General features: G+C 41.4%; 1 protein-coding gene and 1 pseudogene across 1 annotated transcript in view; one reads left to right on the forward strand and one right to left on the reverse strand.

Moving 5' to 3' along the window:
* ext1b (exostosin glycosyltransferase 1b) overlaps positions 1-22,323 on the forward strand; it is a 137,241-nt gene that overhangs the window by 100,178 nt on the left and 14,740 nt on the right. The window contains exons 6-8 of the mRNA XM_085395209.1: positions 7,802-7,934; positions 12,113-12,231; positions 18,452-18,547. Of these exons, the coding sequence (XP_085251335.1) occupies positions 7,802-7,934; positions 12,113-12,231; positions 18,452-18,547 (348 nt within the window). The remainder of the gene's footprint in view (positions 1-7,801; positions 7,935-12,112; positions 12,232-18,451; positions 18,548-22,323) is intronic.
* On the reverse strand, positions 1,929-3,451 carry LOC146643437 (uncharacterized; annotated as a pseudogene).

The following is a 22,323-nucleotide window of genomic DNA, read 5'->3' on the forward strand; positions in this document are numbered from 1 at the left end:
GAGACTGAAATCCTTGCCCATTCTTCTTTGCAAAACAGCTCCAGCTCAGTCAGATTAGATGGACAGCGTTTGTGAACAGCAGTTTTCAGATCTTGTCACAGATTCTGTGGGTGAAGTTTCTGAGGTCCTTTTAGGTCCATGGAAAGTTCTCACACATCCCTTTTAGCGTGTTTCACATCAGTGTAGTCTGCATCTGTGTTCAACTCTGAATATGACAAAAAGGCCAGAGGGTGTTTGAAACAATCTAGTTTATACAACATGTCATCCAAACACGTCTAAAAGCAAAAGTGTTTATGGTTGTTTCAAATGACCCCGCTCAAAGGCAAGGCAGTATGCCTGCTGGCAAACGCTGGAGCATGATGCGATGACAGAGGGATTTGGAATAACAGTGTGCTCATCTGAAGTCACTTAAAGTGACTGTAAGACTGTAGCTGTAAATAATTTAAAAATAAGAGCATCAGAGAAGTATTCAAAAGAAACCCTGCATACTTCCGCGTCTCGGCCAGACACAGCTAAATTATTCTCTAGACTGCTTGGTTCAAAAGGTCATAAAATGATGGGACTATGTTGGAAGCTAGAAATAAACAACTTAGGTCTGTAGGTCGTCACGATATTTTGTAGTTGGGAGGCAGAAGTGTGCATATTTATATGAGACGGTGGAAATACTGAGTTATTCTTGTTGGCAAGGTGCATCCTTAAACAAGATTTCACACACACAGATAACTGTTAATTAGTGCTTGTACAGTATATAAATGTCATACTAGAGTTTTACTCACCAGTAAAACCACAGCGCAGACTTCTCAGACGGTCAGTTAATACAAGCGTACAGGAAGCCATGTTATTTATCAGATAGTTAAATATCCTGAGGCACCGACATTACAAACGGCATTGACAGGTCCTCCTAACATGTCATAAGTATACTAGCCTGTGCTGATAACAGAGATGACGTAGAACAAGGATGTACCTTCAAGTTTCAGCTCTGGAAGCTGCTAAAATGAAGCCAGTGCACCTGCATTATTTCCAGTGACCAGCAGGGGCCTACTCTTGTGGTCCTGATGAGATTGTTTTCTAATTTGCTAATTTCTGGTCTTATTAAATAAAATATGAGGTTTGATTTCTACATTCTGATCACCATTAGAGTGCAAAAGGAGCATACATTAAGATGTCAGAGCGTTGCCCCTCGGTTTCTCTAGCAGATCCCTCAGTCTCTTCATGTGTGGTTTTAAAACGGCAAGGTAATGACGTCGACCACAATGCTCAGTTTGTGGATTCAAAACAGGCCTCGGTAAATCAGTGGGTGGCATCACAGTGGCTACAACCGTCTTTTATATGCAGCCACAGCTTTAATTATTCATATCTTTCAGACTTTAATAAAATTTGAATTGGTGAGATATAAAAATCACCCATCATAGTGGTTAAAAACTGGGGAATAGGCTTATTTCTGTAGTAAATTTGGGCATTTTAACATCGGAGTCTACGGGGAGCAGTCGCTTTTCTAAGAACTGCTGTTGTTCAGTTAGATTTTGCTCCTGCTCTTTCTTTTCTTAAAATAACTTAACAAGCAATGCACATAGCTACATGCAGGCTTGATTAGCAGCATGCACATGGATTAGTAAGATGAAAGCAGTATAGGTAGTCATGCTATGGTAGACGTATTAGTCATTTAAGAGGTTTTAAAGGATGGGTTAATAAATCCATGCAATCCAAACCAAACGTCAACCACAGGAGGCACAAAACTGAAAACTACTCAAAAGTGCCAGAGCCTCCTCCCAACCCCATATTATCATGCACATTGACTTTGTTAACAATAACCGATGCATGAATTATGAAAGCCTTGGTCAAGATTTTTTTCTTAAGTGCTTTTATTCTTCTCAGGACATGAAAAAAAATGTTTAACTCTTTTTTTTTCCAAAAATATGTTTTTTTATAAAGTTATAAACTTGTCCACTCCAGTGGACTACATGCGCCTGAGCACTTAGCATGAAATACTGTGAATTTACTGTAAAAATTAATTACCTCGTGTTCTATTGTAAATATACAAACACTTGTTTGCTTGTATCCTTTGAAAAACATCTCAGCAATTTTTTTGGAACTTTCAACTCATAAGGCCCCAATGTTTAGACGTAAATAACAAAACCAATCAACAGTCCTAGCTGTGAATCCTACACCTGAATATGGCAAACTATCTCCAACAAGAGAAACATTTTTGAGTCTACACAGTTCTATAACGATGCAGGACAGTATTACCAAGCCCTTAGTAGCATGCTGGAAGAAAACACAAACTGACATCTTAGTCTCTGCATCTCCAAACAGTTCTATGTTCATCACACCTAGGCTGTGCGAAAGTTTGCAACGCATCCAGGGCACAATGGCACACAGCATTGCATGCAGATGTATTTGGTCTTCCGTGTGCACGCAACATCATGGCACCTGTTTGCATTTTTCACCTCGGTCAGTTGGGGCCAGTGATATCCTGTGGCAAACCTGACCTCACAGGCTACTTTGATGACTGCTCTCCACTTCACGGGTTGTGGGGTCCCACTGGGTCTTCCTCTTTTGCATTGCTGGAGGGTGAATCTCTTCTCTTGTTACTGACAGTTCTTTCCCATACAAGTTGGTGTTGTATGTTATATTATCAATTAGATCTGCTGGAAACAGATGTCTGAAGAAATCTATGGGATCCTTCCCCTCCACATTCAATTTCCACTCTCCTAGAAAAGGAGGCAAGTCTCCAACCAAGTCATTGTCTTGGACTTTCCAAATATTTTTGCGGGCTTGAGTATGGTCAGGTGCCATGTACCCATCTCCCACAGCTCCCTGATCATACTGACCTTCCTCTTCATCCTGCCCCTCATCGTTCTCACTTTCTGCATCCTGACTGTCTGTGTCTTCATCATCCGTAGTTCCTATGTCTCTGTTCTGCTCTGGCAGCCACTCTCATCATCACTGGACTTATCACTGAACTCATCATCACTGCACTCATCAATGAAATCATCATCACTGGAGCTGGATGGAATTTCCTGGACTATTCTGTACGCTGCCTTATTCTTTGCTGCATTTGAAGTCTACAAAATATGATAAAATAATTATTATAGTAACTCAAACTACAGCTGATCTGCACAGAAATATATATTTTAAATGAGTAGCTTATAAATGTAACAATTATATGCTTAATAATAACCAAAACAGTCCCAAAAAACAGTGAGACAATTTATGACTTATGTTAAAAAAATATAGTGGGTAATGCATGATGTCCACTACAGTGGACACATGGTTAATTGTAGTTTTCTACATATTAGACATAACAATTTCTTATTCCAAACAGATAATATCCTTCCCTAGATGTTACTGCATATCATCATATTTTTTTTACCTGTTGGGCTCTTTTAGCATAGAAGGATTGACAGGATATGCCAGCAGTGGTCGGCAGGGGTGACAGTTTGTCTGCCATCTTTGATTCAGAGGAAATTTACTTGCAGTTGCACTAACTGAACACTGAATTGACCTCAATGGAGCATGGCAGCAGAGAGCACTCTAGAGGCTAATATGCAGTTCCACCATAGAAACCAATGCATTAAAGAGATATGTACGTTTTAGTAGCTGTCCACTCCAGTGACCACTATGCATCAGAGGGTTAAGGAATCTGCGAGTGGAAAAACAATTTATCCACTCAATCCTCCTCCATCCCTTATTATTCATTTTAAACAAATTGTTTATGGATGCAGGGATAACACCGGGGCTTACTGCTAGTGTCATGCTGCGGTTGCAAATGTCTCCTCCTTCCTGCGTGCTCCCTCATTCAAGCACCCCATCACGCTTTTAATTTCCTTTCTTACTGCATTGCTGAAGCAAGATTCCCCTCTCAATGCTACAATCTCACTGACACTATAACCTACCAGATCTTACACACACACACACACACACACACACACACACACACACACACACACACACACACACACACACACAGTGCACGTAATCTGTCGTGACTTCAGTGTCTAGAGTTGTCTGATTTCAGCTAGCTCTACATCTCTAGTCTGTTTTCTATCTAGCCATGTCTCACTGTGAGCTATTACACACACACACAGACACACACACGCAGTCAGAAACACATCTCCATATGTCAAGATGTGTCAGGCCAGATACACACGGCACTACCCAGGCATAACCTTGCTGACATGTTGTCACTCCACGCTGAAGTGCAAGGTGACACGGCCTGTGACTCAGCGTGCGTCTGTGAGGGTGTGCGCATAGTTTGCCTGCATGTTTGTGTGTGTGTGTGTGTGTGTGCTGAATGGGGCAGTGGCTAAACGTTTAATCCTGACTGACTGTCCTGTTAAAAGAGCAGAGTGGGGAGAGAAGGGGTGAAGAGGAGTGGGGGTGACATATGTAAATGGCGTTGCAGTGGCAGGCCCCCAGATAACGAGCGACATGGTTTATTCATCCTGTTGGGCCTGCACTTGCACACACACACACCCAACTCTACTGCAGATCTGTAAGGATACACACATGCTCAAAACACCCATATACACTCTGATATCTTGACAGATTGAATCTGCTTGCGCGCATTTAAAAAACACACTTGCCTGTTTTATTGACTACCTGTGTGTGTGTGTGTGTGTGTGTGTGTGTGTGTGTGTGTGTGTGTGTGTGTGTGTGTGTGTGTGTGTGTGCAGCGAGCAAGCAGGAAACACAAGTTCAACCTATCATGCGCTCTTTCCTGTCAGGAAGCAGCCACATTTCGACCAATCACAAGGTCAATATCGCCGGATTCCGTGCTGCTGGTACACCTATTAAACTCACCTATTAAAAGCGAGTTCACAGTGTGCTCCCACGGAGGCAGGATTTATCTATCATGCTCTAATTGGTTGATTGTGGCTGTTCTGAGGTGAGATTGAGTCGTCCATCATGTCCCGACTGAGGGCTGCCGACGGGGGAGGAGCAGCAGCCAAGCGAGCAAAATTGCCCCTCATAAGGTGTAAAGGGCTTGAGGGTGTTAAGGTGGCAGGCAGTGTTTTTATAGAGAAGTTAACGGATTCCGAGTTAATCTGTTTTTCTGAGGCAAATGGTTATCGACTGCCCTCGGGGACAAAGCTCGGAAAAGTAAAAGAGACTCACACGGGGCTGATTTTTTTTTTCTCCCCCTTTCTTTCTTCACATCCCCGCCTCACTATGATGAATTTTTATGCCGCTTTGTCAATATTATTACAGTAAGGCCCTCGAGCTATGTTATTAGCTTTTCTTTTTTTTCTTTTTTTTTACAATTTGAACAGCTATCAGCAGCTCAGCCATCGCCCCACCTGACTCTCTCTACTTCTTTCCATGCTATGTATCCATCCTTTGAGTTGCCAAGCCAAGCAGCCAGCACCTTCCCGCTCAATAGCGGCCATAAAACACGGCCGCAAACCCGTGTCTGTTTTACTGAAGCAATTTAGCATGGCTCAAGGGCACAGCAGCAATATCTCTTTCTCCTGTCTGCCTGTTCAGCAGAGGCCCGGTGCGAGCTGCAGCTGGGGGGAAATAGTGCCCATTCTCACGTCCGACCCGTTTGACTGACTGCTCTATTTGGGCGCAGAAAGGATTGGGGCAGGCCTGACTGACTGGTGCTTAGATGCAGCTGATGACTTTGTCCGTGTCCACCGTTTGGCTCTTATACCCACCCTCCCCCCACTGTCTGTGTGACTGACCGGCACAGATGCTTTTTGGCTTGAGGAAAGAAAAAAGAAGGGGAAGGGGAAAAAAACAGTTTGGGTTGTCAGCGGAGAAAATATTGCACAATAACATAGATTTCTTTCAGCCTCGCTTTGTGCCAGTGCGATTCACTCTTGACGCAATCAATGGCTGCTATTGAGGTGATACAAAGCAAACATTTGCAAAGCTCAGCTAGCTTTTTGCTTTCATCTAACGCCCGCAGACTTACTTTTATACCAGTTTTTTTTCTTGCTTTCACCTCTAATACACCGACTGAGTTTTGAATAATACTCGAGTATTATTCAGAGCTGAAAGGAAGGAAGGGGGGGGGGGTTATTGTAAGTTGGTGCATTAGCCGTGTTGATTCTCATTCACATTTACGACTGTCTTCTTCTTGGCACTTTTTGTGAGAAAACTCATTTCTCAGTGTGAGATATTTTATAGACGTGATTACAAGGCTCATTGATCAAATCCTTCATTCAGCATAATCTGAAAGGCTTACGAATGTTCGCTCATCTACACAAATATTTCTGATTGTTATGAGTCCTTTGTGATCTAAGAAGTGTTATTTAAAGGTAATCTTTGTTGGGTTCATGCTGCTTTTTTTGTGTGTTTCTTCTGAGTTTGAATTAATGAAGAAGCGGCACAAACGACAGAGTGGCCCGAGGTATACATAGACCCTGCTGTAATTAAAGCAGTACAGTTTTAATCCTGTAAAACAGACTCTGGATTCATATGCACTGAAACTTTGAGCGGCCTAGCAAAAAGTCAGAGTAATGTCCAACTGCACTCAAGTGAGAATAGCGAAGGTAATTAACCGTCCCGGTGGATTCGCAGCCAGCGAGGCGATGGCGTGTGTCCCAAGTCCTGTGCGGTCCACAAAGGCCGAGCATTTCCAGTGAGAACATGTCTGAAGTGCATTTGCAAGAGGACATGCCTTGACTTAACTCTCCCAACTCTGTCCAGAGTGAAAGCTGCCGTTCAAAGTCCTCACAGATAAACGCACCATTTTAAGTTCATTACTTTGCAGGTATTTTTGGTATTTTTAACCCTTTAAATTTCGTACAACTTTTAAACTAAGCGCTAGAACCCCGATGATCTATCGTCTATTTTCAAATAAACTGGGATCAGCTTTTATAATAGCTGATAAATTAAAATAAAAAAAAGTAAAGACTATACAGAAGAAACACCCTGAGTGCTGACTGGCAACACATATATGGAACAAAGTTGTTAGGCTTTTAAAAATATATTTTCTAATTAGTTTTTAATTTTCATCTAATTTCTAGCTTTTAATTAGGTTTAGTTTTTGTTAGTTTCCAGATTGGGTTTTCTAGTTTTAGTTTAGTTTGTATTAGTTTCTGGGTTTAATTGTTTTTGATAGATAGATAGATAGATAGATAGATCTGCAGTACTTTTTGAGGGCAGTTAACTCGTTGTCATGTAAACATCTAACAATTCAGTAAACACATCAAAATGTCATCAAGACGACCTGTGATAACAATTTTTTACCAAACTGGCAGAGACATATTTGTATCATTTTTCCTCTACATCTTTACTTTGGTTACTTGAGTCACAAAATCCTTTCAGTTAGCTTTCATTATTTCAGGAATCTAAATTTCATTTTTGTTTTATTTAATTAAAATTGTTTTTTTTTCTTTCACATCTAGTTTTAGTTTAGCTGACTTTTACTTTAATTTTGGTAACCTTGTTTGAAATGCCACAAACAACAACTTGTTGTGATAATAAAACCAGATTCTTTTTAAGCCACATTGTCATATTATCTTAGTAAGAACTTAGATTACATTTTAAATGTGTAGCTATTTCTATTTTTTTATTTGTTGTGTCTGAAAAGAAAAATAATTATATATATATTAGATTGTTAATTCACCAAATATTTGTACTGGTATTGATATCGGCCTTAAAAGCCTAATATTGGCAGGGCTCTACAAAGTCCCCGCAGCAGCACAAAATAAAATTAATTGTGGAAATAAAGATCCATCTCATATCTCTCATATGAGACTTGTCTTAATTTATACAGGCTTTATTTAGGCTTTATTTTGTTTTTTTACGTTGTAATCTAACCTGTGTGAGGTTTTGTTCCTGTGTGCAGATCATTCAGGACCGTGTACTAGAGCACGCCTCCAGGAGTAGCCTGATGTGGAACAGTCACCCTGGGGGCCTGTTCGCTCTGCCGCAGTACTCTGGATACCTGGGAGACTTCCCCTTCTACTACGACACACTGGGTCAGTAGCCTTCACACACACACACACACTCTCACTGTAAAGTGCTGTTACGCTTCTCCCACCCTGCATAGCCATTAAATTGTCACAGACTTTTTGAATAAAGACAGTAGATTTGTGTGCAGCTGTGGTTGTGGACTTTGCACAAACACTAGAAAAACAGCCTTGGTCTACTGCCCTCCTCGAACGGCTGTGAATAGCAGCAAGTGGAGTGGACGAACAGGCCTTTGACGGATGTTTGTATTAGCGCTGCTGACACATCGCCGCGTCCATCATTGGTTTTTGAGTCAGCATTGCTACAGCTTCTGCCGCTGCCCGCTACGGTTCAGCAGTGTTGATTCCCCCCCCACCGCAATCCGCGACCCGGGAGCTGCTCCATCCCTCGCTTCTCCACTCCATCATCATCCGCTGCAAACGTCCCCACGTGCACAAAGTCATAGACGCCCAGAAAGCAACAGTGCGAATGCAAAAATGTGTCGATGTAGCACCCGAGGTGGAGCGGATATTAAAATGGATGGGCGCGGTGACAGGCATGGATTACAACACTGGCAAGTTTATTTGTTTGTCAAAGAGGAAGCAATTAAACACGGATGGGTTTTTAGGAGACAAGGTGGCTTGTCTCTGACGGGTAAATGAGTGAAATCAAAGAATGTGAGTTTGCTTCTAAGAGATATTTCTTCTTGTTGTCCAAGAGCCAATAACAAGACACACACAGACTCTTTTTCATGCAGCATATTAACACTCAGACTCACACAGCAGGAGAAGAGTTTGTTTTGATTGCTTTAGCAGAATATTCTTTTTAATAAGAAGCAGAAATAAGTTTGGGTTTTTTTTAGGATGATCATAACATACATCTTTAAGAATAGTAATAATAATACCCTGAGCAAAAATACTCATCCATCTCTAAAAATTAAAATATCATTAAAAAAAAGTTTCCTTTTTCATAATTTAACTAAAAAAATGTAATTAAAAAAAAGTAAACTTTCATATGCTCTGTGTTCATATTCAGCACATGTAAAGTGGGTGTTTTTCGTGTTTATTCCAATGACTTTCTTTAAAGAAATCCAGTATCTAATATTATTAGAATGTTTAATTTTGGGTTTAACTAAACTAAATAAACTAAATACTGTTGATCTCTGAGTACATGTAACAACAATCATGGGGAAAAGTTCATTTAAGAATTTGGGAGCTCTTCACAAGGACTGGGTGGATGCTGATGCTGGTGTTGAGTATCGATTAATTTGTGTTAAGACAGAGAGACAATGTCAGATGATCTTACCTGGTCCTCTGTGTTTTATCAGGTCCAAAGTCAATGCAGCCATCTACTGAGATAGTTTAGAGCACTTCCAGCCTCCATCTGCTGACAGGCTTTATGGAGATTTCTTTTTCCAGCAGGAGTCCTGCCCACAGCACCAAAACGATTTACATGTACTTTTTACTCACCATGTTACTGCTTTACTGAATTGACACAGCAGAAAGAAAAGCATATTTATTATATTTATTTATTTTTCATTAGCTCACCTATTATAATTTTATTAAGGCTGAGTTCGTCATAGTATCGCCGTTGTGTCCGTTTGCGTATGTATTTGCCTAGGAGAGAGGGATTTTCAGCCAACCGAAACTCCAAAATCCTAACAGGATGTTCCTTCACACGGATGACACTGTGCGTCAGTCTAATGTTGATTTGTATACAAGTGTACTCAAACAGGGGAGGGAGGGGCAGCAGAGTTCACCCAGAATGCAAGAAGTGTAACTGTAACAGTAAAAATAACAAAGTGAATATAAAACATTACCTCAGATACTTTGTTAGAATTGACGCGATTGCGCGAAACCTCAGTCGAGAAAAAAATAGTCACAGTCAATAGTTTTTATCTCTCCAGCTCGCTGCTTTGTCTCTCACTTTGGGTCCGGTAAAACTTCTGTATTGAGACGCACCGAAACACATCAATAATGTTTGAGCATCTCATTCATAAAAATATCAGCAGTAAAATTAAAATGGGCTTCTCTCTTCTGGGAAAGCTTTGGAAAGTGGCTGCAAGGATTTCCTCTCATCAGTATTATTAATGTCAGCCACAGATGTTGGTCTGGCTGTCAACCCTCATGTTTTGGATGGGGTTGAGGTCAGGGCCAAGACTCAGAAGCCAAACCAAAGTGGGACTGATGGGGCTTGACTTTCCACTCTGGGTAACAGGATAAACCTTAAAGTGTCACAAGATGATTGTTGGAGTAATGATAAAATTATGCAATAAAACATTAGTTGTTGTTGTTTTTTATTTGGGCTTTTGCTGTTTTGTTGTGAAATTTTGGCCAGTTTTGCTTTTTATGTATTCAAATGTTTTATTTTAGTGGTTCTCAACACTTAAAGTGGGACAAAGATGACCACAGTTTGGAGTGAAACTTATGGTCTCAGTCATACAGGCAAGAGACTGGGTGGTGACTGCCTGGCAACCTCCAGTCACTAGTGAAAATGTGTCATCTCTGACCAGCTGGTGTGTGTCTGCCGAGAGCAAACTGAATCAATAACTTCCTGATTTCTTTGGTCGCTTGCAGATTGCCCCCATTGCCTGCATGAAAGACAACTTCAAACATTTGCTAACTAATCAATGTGCGGCACACACTGGAAACTGAGAACATTGCATATTACAGCTGCAACAAACACATTTCAGTAGCAACTTTTAATTTGAAGGGGAGCGATCTCCATTTACGGTTTGTTCAGTTTCACAAACACGAGAAGTTGGTGAGGTTTTACAAACAACGAGCTACCACGGCAACTTATAGTGACCAAAGCTATCGCGATGAGGTTTTCACCTAGCAACAGCCAGCAACCACTTGCCAACCAGTCAGGGAATACACATTTTTTTTGTCAAGTGTCCATAGTTGGGGTTCACAGACCAATCTTTAGGCCTGCTTGACTTGGGAGTAGCACTTGGTTTCGCAGCGACTGCCACAACAACCATCAGCAACCACTCGCAGCTGACCAGAGAATACTGATGGTTGCCAGGTGGTCTCCAACTGGTCTCTGAGTCCCACATGCGATTTATGTAGGAGAAAAACACAAACAAGAGTTTGCAGGAGCAGTCGTCTTGCATTTCTTTTTCTATAACATTCAAGTATATGTATATTTGTTTTTTTGCAAATAAAAGCCAAAGAAATTATGAATTACAGGCCTCATGCTGTTGTATTAAAACAATCCATAATTGGTAATTAGTTTAAAGTCTCGACTCTATCTAGTATACAGTCCATGCAGTATTTCTTAGACGAGGAGGGTCATTGTAAGTAGGAAACTGCCTCAAATTGCTGAATCAGTCTTTAATCTGCCTGGCGTACTGCTTTAAAGTTTTAGCCAAAGAAATGTGTAATGTGCTGATGCCGGATGAGATAAAAGCCACTGAGCATCATGTGCTAAGAGGCAGAAAACAGCATGCACATTCAAAATACAGAATATGCTGCGTGATAATAATCCTGCTCCTTGTTTTCTTCAATGTTTCATGAAAGTCTGTTTATGAGCTTGTTACAGTTTTACATCCCTAGGTGTTAAAAAAGTCGGCAGTCTCTCTACTTTTTATTACAAATCTAAAGGATAGTTTACCAAGTTTGAACTATATTCCTCTTCATAAAAGTTGCTCAGTGGCGGAAAGGAGACTCATCTAATGCTGTCTCCTCCCCGCCATGCTTTGCTGCCTTGGATTAGATTAGATTTAAATTAGGAAAACTTGGACGTCCTCTATGATCCGTCTTGCTCAATATCTTATTTCCTCCTCATTTTCAGCCTCAATTACTCTATCAAGTCAGACTGAATTTAAAGTCACATCAGCAGTTAGCAGTCATGTGTTTATTGGGTTGCTGATACAGCTGAGGAGTTTTTAAAATGAAATATTCAGTGATCAAAAGATCTGGCATTTTCAAAACACATTAACAATGTTGAATATTTTAAGAGGGGTTTGAAAAACTTCCATCGCTGACAATTATGTAATCTGTGCCACTGAAATGCTGACATACTGGTTTTAAGGAACAGCTTTCACTGAATATAGATATGAGGTGTTTGGAAATGCAGAGCTCTGGTTCTCACTCGGCTTTGCTCTTTTCAAAAGCCTGAAATTGCATTGATGGGTTGACAGTCTGCTCTTTTTGCTGTTTTTGTTCAGAAATACATTGAGTGTTTTCTGTCTGTTGCGTTTCAGGTATTAGACCGTACCCGAAGTTCACAGCTGTCATCCATGCCGTCTCCCCTCTGGTGTCCCAATCCCAGCCCATACTCAAGCTCCTGGCGGCCGTGGCCAAGTCCCAGTACTGTGCACAGGTACACCATTTGTGTGTTTGTGTGTGTGATTGTGTGATTGTTCACTCATTATCTCAAGAATCCTCCACTCGTCTCCACCGCGCATCTGCTAAATTGTGCCGTGTTATGCGGCTCGCTCGTACGGCTATTTTGCAATCGTATTTTCCAACCAGGGCAGCAGCAGAGCTCATCCTCCATCACCGTGTGCTTGTGTGTTAACTCCGGTGGATTGAATTAGAGCAGCAGTTTGTAGCGGTGCTACATCTGTCTCCATGGCAGCCAAACCCCCTTCAGCACAGCTGGAGATGGCATGTATCGATTCCCCTGCTTGCTCCTTACTAAAGCGGGAAATGAAATGGAATTTGCTCCCTGATGGCTGGTTTTTGTGTTTGCCTGAGTGTGTGGGTGTATATATGTGTGTGTGTGTGTGTGTGTTTTTTGTTTGTTTCTGCGACCAGCAGAATGTATGACCAAGTGAGTTTGTATTTTGTGTAGGAGGAATGCATTTTGGATAGTAGTACATGTGTTGGTACAGGATTGCAGGGCATGTTAATTGCATCTTTTTGTTTGCTTGCCATCTTTAAGGCACTTGTTGTTTGTAATTATAAAGCCCACTTGCATACATGCTGTAGTTAAGGCATGATGTAGCCTGGATCACGGTTATTTTCTCCTGGAAATATCGCTCATCGTGAATCACTCTCTTTCATCTAAACATGTTGATTCTACATCTGACCTTATTCACTGATGCCTTATGGCCATTTTTGCCCGTATCTGTTACTGTGATCACTGCCCCACTGATGGACACAACAGCTTGTCTAAAATAAATAACAGTTTATTAAAATCAGGATTTCTTAGCTTGTCCATCCATCTTCTTATATTTATCCAATTCAGGGTCATGGTGAGACTGGAGTCTATCCCAGCTGTCATAGGGTGAGAGGTGTGATATACCCTGGACAGGTTGCCAGTCTGCTGCAGGGTTAGGGAGGCCATTAAGCTTGCTGTTCTCACCCTGGCAAACGGCACCGTAAATCAAAAGATGTGTCAGATCCATCAGCACAAGCCGGCCGGTAGTGCATCTCTTGATTTTTGAAACCTCACTCGTCGTGCCGCCGCAGCCAGGTTGAAGACGTGAGTGTTTACAGCCTTGTCGGTTTTTACAGCTGTTTTAATGATACATGGGTACAGAAGCTCTGAGTTTGAAACTCTGAGCTTTTGTACCCATGCATCATTAAAACAGAGGAAGATGTCGCACCAGTTTCAAAAGATGAAACTTTTTGGAACAAAGTTTTGAAAGACTTTCAAAATAAGTCTAATTTCTTTTCCTTTGTTTCTCTGCTCTAAATTCCATTTAGCCCACAAAATTGTACAAATATTTTTCTTTAATATTTTTGTAAATGAAAAATACACCTTGAACATACACTGTGAAAAACGTTGATTGTCATGTGTATTTATTTATAGCCTGTACCACAGAAAAATTACAGAAGCTGAGCCCAAGTGCTTAAGAGTCGGGCACGTTTACATTCAAGGTGGCCAAAAAACACAGAATACATGAACAAAAACTCAAAGGTGTCTTTTGTTGTGTTAACTAATTATCATGAAAAGTTAAAATCTCAGTGATGTAGTGCAAAGTGTCCAATTTGCAAACTGGACACTGCTCTCCCCTACATAAGCTGCCTTTATAGGTGAGAAGTATCAGTATTGGCAATATTGGCCCAATATTTGCAGCTGAGCTGACAACCATTCACTCACACATTCACACCTGTGGCTAAGTTAGCTGGAGAACTTGGGGAGAACATGCAGAAAGGCTCTGAAAACACAAGTAGGGCTGTGCGATATGACCAAAATCTCATATCCCGATATAAGAATTCTACCGATATAAATCACAAAAATGTAACATTTTCTGTAAATTCTGTGAATCTCGGGCAGCTCGACTTGCGGGAAGTGCTTCCAGCTGCGCGTCATGTAGCTGGAGTCGAGTGTTTTAACCGATGCATGAAACTACACATTTTTAGACATAAGTTGTAAAGGCCGCCGTTTTCTTTGAGTATTTATTACACGGCGTGCTGCGGGGAAAAGCCTGTTCTAACGTTTGAGTCTAAGGTTTATTTTCTAGCACCTGGCGGCTCTTTTTTACTTCTCATCCGTAAACAATCTGCTCTTTCACGTGATTCAGTTTATTTTGAAAAGTCTCAACAGGATATTGAGCTTTATTGTGAAAGGTTTATGTGGAACATAAACAAGCGGACACGCGATGCTGTTACCGTCTTTGTTGCTAACCACAACGCATAAAAACAGGTGCTTGTCCGTCCTTAGTGTGGTTATATTAAATATAAGAGAAAGAGAGAACTTTAAGAAATTAATATCGCCACTACAGTGACCATCAAAACGATTAAAAAATATTGCCGTAAACAGTTTATTTTGCGACACCACGAAACAAACGATAGCGTAAAAGGAAACGATAGACGTTTTTATATCGTCATCCGATATATATCATTATATCGAACAGCCCTAAACACAAACACTGTTTTATCAAGAAATATACTTTCAACATAAATAACTGAAGGAAAAAAGAATAAACCTTACAAAAAACAATGTTTTATAATACTATAAAATATATATTTAGTGAAAATGCTAGATGAGCCTTGTTTTAATCCAGAGGCATCACTGGTATGACTTCAGACCAAATAATTTAAAAAACCTCCTTCTCTTTCTAAGTCAACATTAATAATTTTTATAATAACAACTACACTGACAGAAGAGAAGTGCCACTAGAAAAGCTTGAAAGTTGGAGACTGTGGTTAATGATATTTAAATGTTGCCCCTGCTGCCTTATGTCAGCAGTGTGGCTTCAACAAATAAGCAAAGTTAAGATTTACATTTCCAGACTGTGTAACTCAGAGGGGGCGGTATTATTTTTAACGGCACTGAAATGTAAAATTGGTGAAGTCACTTAAAACTGTTGAAAAAGCAAAAGTAAAAAAAATTGACCTGGATTATAAAAAATATTTATGTGTGTTATGAATATTATAAATCTGAGCCCAGCAGTCAATGCTGCCTCTCCTGAACATTTCATTGTTTTAGTGAGAAGAATGGGTGTTTAATATTCAGCCCTTCCTCGGTGTGGTGTAACCCAGCTGCACGTCCTATCGTCGACAAGCTTTCACAGACGCATCCTCTCATAGCAGCTGGCTGAATGAGTAGATGCTCCCCTCCTATTATTTTTATGGAGGTGCTTTTGTGTTTGCGTTCCTCTGGCTGTGCATGCAGAGTGGAGAGCCAGGTACGCAGCCGGAGTATTTTCTTCCACTCTCAGCGTGAGGAGAGAAGGAGAGGAGAGGAAGAGCAGGGCTGCTGGGCTATGAGGGGATGAGCAAAGGGATATAAATAAATGAATGGAGGGGACAGAATGAAAGAACAGAGAGGGTGGAGGAGGCTAAATTGGACACAAGAAAGCTTTTGAAGCACATTCTGACAGCCTCCCGCTGTGTGTGTGTGTGTGCTCATGTGTGAATGTGTTCACGCACATTCTTGTGGGAAGCGTTTCTTCCTCTCGCGCTGCAGACACACAACAGCTCCTTCACCATTTCTCCTGCAGTCATATAGGCGCACACATACAGAGCCTCCACCAGCACCCCTTGGGAGCTGGTGAGCTGACAGAGACACCATCTGTCTTTCTAATCAAACAGGAATAGAAGGCTGTAACAGCTCAGCTCTGTGTGTGTGCGGGTGCGTGCACATGCATGCAGACTGCATACCTGTTGTTGTTGTCTAACAATGACGGGCATTTTCTCCGTCCAGATTTGGCATCACGAGTGTTTTTGTTCGCTGATAATGTTGAGATGATTTTGCAATTCATCAAACAGCTGAACATCATCTTCTTTCTCTTCACACAGCTGCCGTAGACACATGGAAACACCTTAGCTCAGATATCTGAATAGCTACCAGCGCATAATTTGGCAGGTCCAGTCAGGGTGCAGAGACCCCGAGGGGAACCGCTGCGTGTGACACAGTTAATGTCAGGATAATGTGAAACTTTATTGATCCCTGCAGGGAAATTCTTATGGGTTGCCTCCATCAGGGACGCCTGAGCACGGTGTCAGCCGCAGCTCTGCACACTGGAACTGGGATGGATTAATTTGCTCACTCGTTCAAGGACATTCCAGCAGGGCAGATGTTAGCTGGCACACAGCAACTGGATGTTGATGATGGGGCCCTATCAGTTTCTTCTTTACCAGCTGGGTATTAACTACACACTGCAGGCTATGGTTTCATCATCTTAAAGGGAAAATCTAAAAAACAAAGGATTTAACTTGCAAGTCACAGACAAAAAGTCAATGTCTCTGACGCTTGATGGTGCATGCAAATAAAAGTCTCGAGTTCAGAGTACAGGAAAGAGAAACAAGCATCTGCCCCAGGTTCACAGGAAGTTTGATAGATGCTAAATGGACTGATTTTTATATGTATGTATAGCCCTTTTCCTCTCATTCACGCATTCACACGCATATAGGCACTTTTATTTACACCTAAGTGCTTTCTATCTAACATTTACACTCAGATGAACGCACCAACGCAGAGTTCGGTATCTCGCCCAACGATATTCCGGCATACAGACTGCACCAGCTGGGGGTCGGACCACCAACCTTCCAATTTGTAGATGACCTCCTCCAATTCCTGAGCTACAACCACAACCACCCCTAGACCAAAACAAAATATCTCGAAAAAACCAATCAAAATACTAAGATTCAGTGCAAACACTGAAAGACAGCATACTATCAAGGAAATTGCTTCCTGTTAAATCAACTGCTGATTTCAGTGTAAACCTTTTAGCTTAAATGATAGCATTTTTTGGAGGCACGAGGACGCGTTTTGTGATGAGAGCGGTGAAGAACCAAGTTGCAGCAAATGCAAACCACATCTACAGAGTGTACTGTGCACTGCACAGACACAGGTTTCTGCTAATTAGCTTTTATATATAAATAATAATAATAATGCTGGAATTGCACTCATTCGTGGCACTCACAGCAGGCTGTACTATTTGCCAAATAATTTTTTTTAATCCTCAAAAGGCACCAACACCAACAATAAAGGTCTCCATTTTCTCCTTGGAGGTTACAGAAGTTGTGCTACTTAACCTTTAACTGCACAACCACTTTACTTGCTTTTGTTGGAAGACACTGACTTGTCTGCAAACACCTCGCCAACTACTCACTAAGCCGTAGTTAAACTGGATAAAGGGTGACGCAAACCACCTTCAAAGTAAAAGCTGCGCCTTTTAAACACGTTGGCACAAGTTTCACTGCCACGCTGTGGTTAGTTGGCAAGTGTTTGCAAAAAAGATGCAATTTTTTAATGCAACTGCAAGAAACCAAAGCAATGACAAGGAGATTTGTGCTGCACCACCCAGTAACCACACATGATCCGATCAGTCCTCAGTGACTGGAAGTTGCCTGGGGTTAGTATGATTGAAGCCTTAGGCAGCATATGTTGCATCTAGTTTATGCAACAGTTGTAGCTTAGAGCAGAGATGAGCAGGTTGTTCTTTACTCATTTGCTGTTTTGAAATGCAGAGAAAACCTTCCAAAGTCTTTAAGTCCAGAGTAACATAACCATGTTTGGCTTACCGCAGTTCCACGGCGCCATCCAAAGTTTGACAGGCACGCCACGTCCAGCTAGAGGAGTTTAGCAAGCTTGTGTCGCCACATTATTCCACATCAAATTTAAGATGCATGAGAAGAATGGTTCGAGATATAGGGATGTAACTGTGTGTGTAAATGTGTGTATAAGGTCAGCTAGGATCGTGTCATATTTGGGTGTGTGTGTATTTTTCATCAAATATTAATGAGGCCCGCCGTCGTCGTGCAGCGAATCGGCTGACCTGTAGGTCATATAAAACATGATGTGACTGTGGCTGGGAACATGACTTTTTAATCTGAAAACATCATCTAAAGGGAGGTGGAGCATCACAGGGATGTAGCATTAAGAAGGACAACCTGATAATGCAACGAGATCGGCTACAGACCGAAATGTAAAAAGCACGCTGGGGACATAATTGGAAATATTTTATCACTTCAGCTGCCCTTTTGTCTCTTAAACGTTTAATCAGCTTGTAATAAGGTGACATTTGCTGGCTGCGGAGCACATAAATGTCGCCTGCTTAGGCCAGTTCATTTTGTTTGGGTTTGAGGAGCTGAATTAGATTCAGCGCACAAATAAAACTTCCTTTGTTTGTTCTCTCTTTCAGATCATCGTCCTGTGGAACTGTGACAAGCCTCTCCCCGCAAAGCACCGCTGGCCCGCCACCTCAGTGCCCGTCATCGTGATAGAGGGAGAGAATAAGGTGAGCCGCGCACGCTCGGCCTCTCGGTTACCTCAAAGCTGTGATCCCGATCATTTCTAATTACCTAGCTCGTCTTACACATATATTCTCTGTAAAGCTACTGAATCTTCAGACATTTTATTCAGTCTGAGAGTTTCGGGGAGTTAATGAGTTTCGATTTGTGTCGCAATGATTCCATTAGAGGACAGTTTGTGTGGTTTTAATTAAAGCTCAGTAATGAGAATAATATACACTGAAAACAGAAGGCCTGAAAGGCTAATGCATATTGTGTATTGGAATGATAAGGTGGTAATAATGGCTAAGTGCACAGGCAGAGTAGCTCTACTTTGATCGGACCCAAATATCCAATTAGCTAAAGAAAGTGACAAAATCATTGCAGAGTAACAATTGAGCCATAATCTGCAACATAAATGCACTTGGAGCATTTACGTTTCTTCATCGTTCATCCATTTAAAACTTTTTAGGACTGTAAATATAGGCTATTTATAAAAGATGGAGCCTGAGTCTGTAAATCTGTATTCTTTTTAGCAGCCAACAGGGGGCAACACCTCTGGTTGCAGCTTTAAATCAGATTGGATACAAATGTATGAGGACATGCTCAACCACTCATTTTATATATGATTAAATATGATCTCAGTAAACATTTCCCTGATGAGTTTGGGTTCTTAATCTCTGGTTTTTAGTGATTGTAATTTTTGAAAGTGCTCTTGAGCAATAGTGCTCTAGTCTTTCTTTGAACATTTGCTGTTTTTTCAGTCCAGTCTCTGTACCTGACCATTTTCTTTGTTTGGTAAGCATTAACATTAACCGGTCAAGCATAAACACGGCACTTAGCACAATGGATAAACCAGCGTTGTGTCCACACATAACAGACAACCTAGCAAAGAGCCTGTCTTAAATTGTATCTTTAGCCACTTTGTTACTTGTAACCTGTCACAATAACACGTTATTTGTCCAGTTTCTTTAGTTATACCATTGAAAAATAACACGCGCCGTTTTGACAGGCATAAATCGTTCCATTTTTGCACCACTGAGGTGATTCCCAAAGAGATATTAGCCAAAAACTTGGCATATCTCTGCACTGCATGCAGGGTGTCCTGAAAAGATTTGAGGAAAGTGCACAAATGGAGAACAAAAGAAGAAGAAACTATAAAAGACCTGACGCAGGACCCAAGAGATGCAACTGGCCCTTCATTCAATCCAGCTACAGTTCACTGAAGCCTCATCAGAAATGTATGGAAGCCCGTTTCTGCCACACAAAAAAAGATCCATAACTCAAAATTTTGAGTTATTTTCTCAAAATTTCAACTTATTAACTCGAAAATTCAATCTATTAACTCAAAATTTCAAGTTAGCGCTGCCAATCAGCAATCTACATGAGTGACGTCATTTCCTTGTTACCCAGAAGCTGAAGCCCTCAGGTACAAATGCTACAGCATTACAGTCAGTCATGAATGCACAGATTGCTGAGTATTTTCAATGTGGCTTCACAAATGATGAAATCCTTGTGCTGTTAGCTGAATCACATGGCGTTACTATCAGCAAACCTACTCTCGAAAGCGTCAATTTGTACATCCCTCTGCGCCATAACCTTCTGGGTAACAAGAAAGAGACGTTATTCACGTAGATTGCTGATTGGCAGCGCTAGCTCGAAATTTCGAGTTACTTCTCTCAAAACTTCAAGTTAATAAGTCAAAATTTCAAGAAAATAACTAGAAGGCAGTGTCCTCGATTTCTCAGTCAGATCAACATCCTCCTCAGGAGTTCTCATTGGATGTGTCCATCATTTATATACAGTATATGACTGAAACTGAAAATGGTTTTTTCGTGATAGATTGAGGTATAGAGATGGTGATTAGAAAATAGGGACAACTGCCTGTAAAAACACTTATATGAAACCATGAAAAGAAACAAACCCTTGCCTCTGATGTTTTTCTTGAAAGAAGAATAATCGCCTAAATAAAATATAAAAGATTCTATTTAATCGGTTAAATAAATCAACAGCTCAGTTCCCTTAAATTGACAAGCCGTTAGAAGTGACAAATTTGTTTAATTCTGAAATCTTCTCTTCGAAAATGTTTCCACACAGACGGTAAGAAAAAGCTTTCGACGATGGGTAATGTGCATAAAAGCTATGTTTTCGAGTGGGCGTCAATTTTCTCAGCATGTCAGCTTAGAGACATTTTTCCCTCTGTTATGACTGGCGGTGTCATAAAATGCATGTTTTTCCTGGTTTTTAAGTAAACCCTCCAGCGAGACCCAGAGCATGCCTCAGTGGCATTTATTATGACATCCGCATTAGGCTTTTATGCTGAAGGTACTGTCCTGTGAAAAGCATTGCTATGTTTACCTTAACCTCCCTCTGACCTCTAATTGTACGAGTCAAAGGTCAAACGCGGACACGCAGTTTGACATTTGAATTGTTTCTTTTTCAAAGAGGGTCTTTGAGGTGTTTTTTGAGAGGGTTAGGGTAAGCGGGATCTGTTGCTCGGCTGTATTCCTGGACATCAGACCCATCCGGAGCCCTCCTTTCCCCTTCTTCATCTGAGGACTTAACTTCAACTGCCAATCAGGGAAAGTGGCTTTCACATCAGTGTCAGTCACTCAGCGGTAGGCTGGGTTTATGGTTTACCTCTCCCCGTGGCTCTGAGTGGTTTCTCCCAAGCTATCAATCACAGTGGGAAGCCTCTGCGTGTAGCTGTGTTGCTTGTGAAAAGCGAGCAGAACGGGCTTAGTGCACTGCTGTTGTGTGTGTTTATGTGCGTGCGCCAGGCAGCCTGTGGTTTGTTGTGGTTGTGGCGTTTTATGTGTTTACCGTGGCGAGCCAAGCTGTGTTCCTCCACCCCACAGAGCGCGAGCGAGAGAGAGAGTTTGTCATCCCTCTCGCCTTTTCCCTGCCACTTTCCCCCCCTTATCCCATCTCTGCTTCATTCCTTCCCTCACTCACACATCCACTGTTTTTATCATTACTCTTTCTTTTATCTTGCTTTTGCTTCTGTCTATCTCTGCATCTCTTTCTCCCACCTTCTTTTCTCGCTTGTTGTCCCGGATGTTACCAGGAGTGTAGAAATACTGACGTCATGAGTCGTGGTTGGAAGAATCGCCAAATTCGCTTCCTTTTGTGGTTTTTACGTCTTCTCACTTATTTGCGTATGCGTGGATGAATTGTGGCATGTTGTTTTTCTGCAGAAAAGAAATCTAGCAGTTTTAGCAGATCCAATTTTCCCCTCAAAAAATGATCCACTTTATTAGGTACAGCCTAATAACGTGGACCTTCTTTTGCCCCAATTCCTGCCGGTGCCGCAGACATTCCTCAGACATTTGTTGAGCGTAAACGATGTGAATCTCCTCTTGCACCACATCAATTAGACTTTGATCTGGGCTTGGAGCTTATTTGAGTGCATTGAACTGATTGGTGTGGTTAAGAAACCAGTTTGAGGTCATTTTGAGCTTTGTGACATGGTGAGTTATCCTGCTGAAAGCAGCTATCTGAAGATAGTACACAAAGGATGGGCGGAGACCAAACAGCGGAAAATGTACCAAGAAAATCCCACACCATTACATAACCAGGATGGATCCAGGCTTTAATGTTATCTGCGTCTAATTCTGATCTCACTATTTGAGGTTGCCGTAGAAACGGAGACTCATCAGACCGGGAAACATTGTTCAAATCTTGTGTTGTGCAGTTTTGGTGACCCCGTGTGAACTGTGGCCTTGGGTTCCTGTTTTTAGCTGACACGAAGGTTCAACGTGTTGTGTTTTCAGAGATGCTCTTC

The sequence above is a fragment of the Rhamphochromis longiceps genome, linkage group LG22 (genome assembly GCF_057381845.1).
Source record: "Rhamphochromis longiceps isolate RC_006_pf linkage group LG22, R_longiceps_female_GT1.1, whole genome shotgun sequence".
Lineage (NCBI taxonomy): Eukaryota > Metazoa > Chordata > Actinopteri > Cichliformes > Cichlidae > Rhamphochromis > Rhamphochromis longiceps.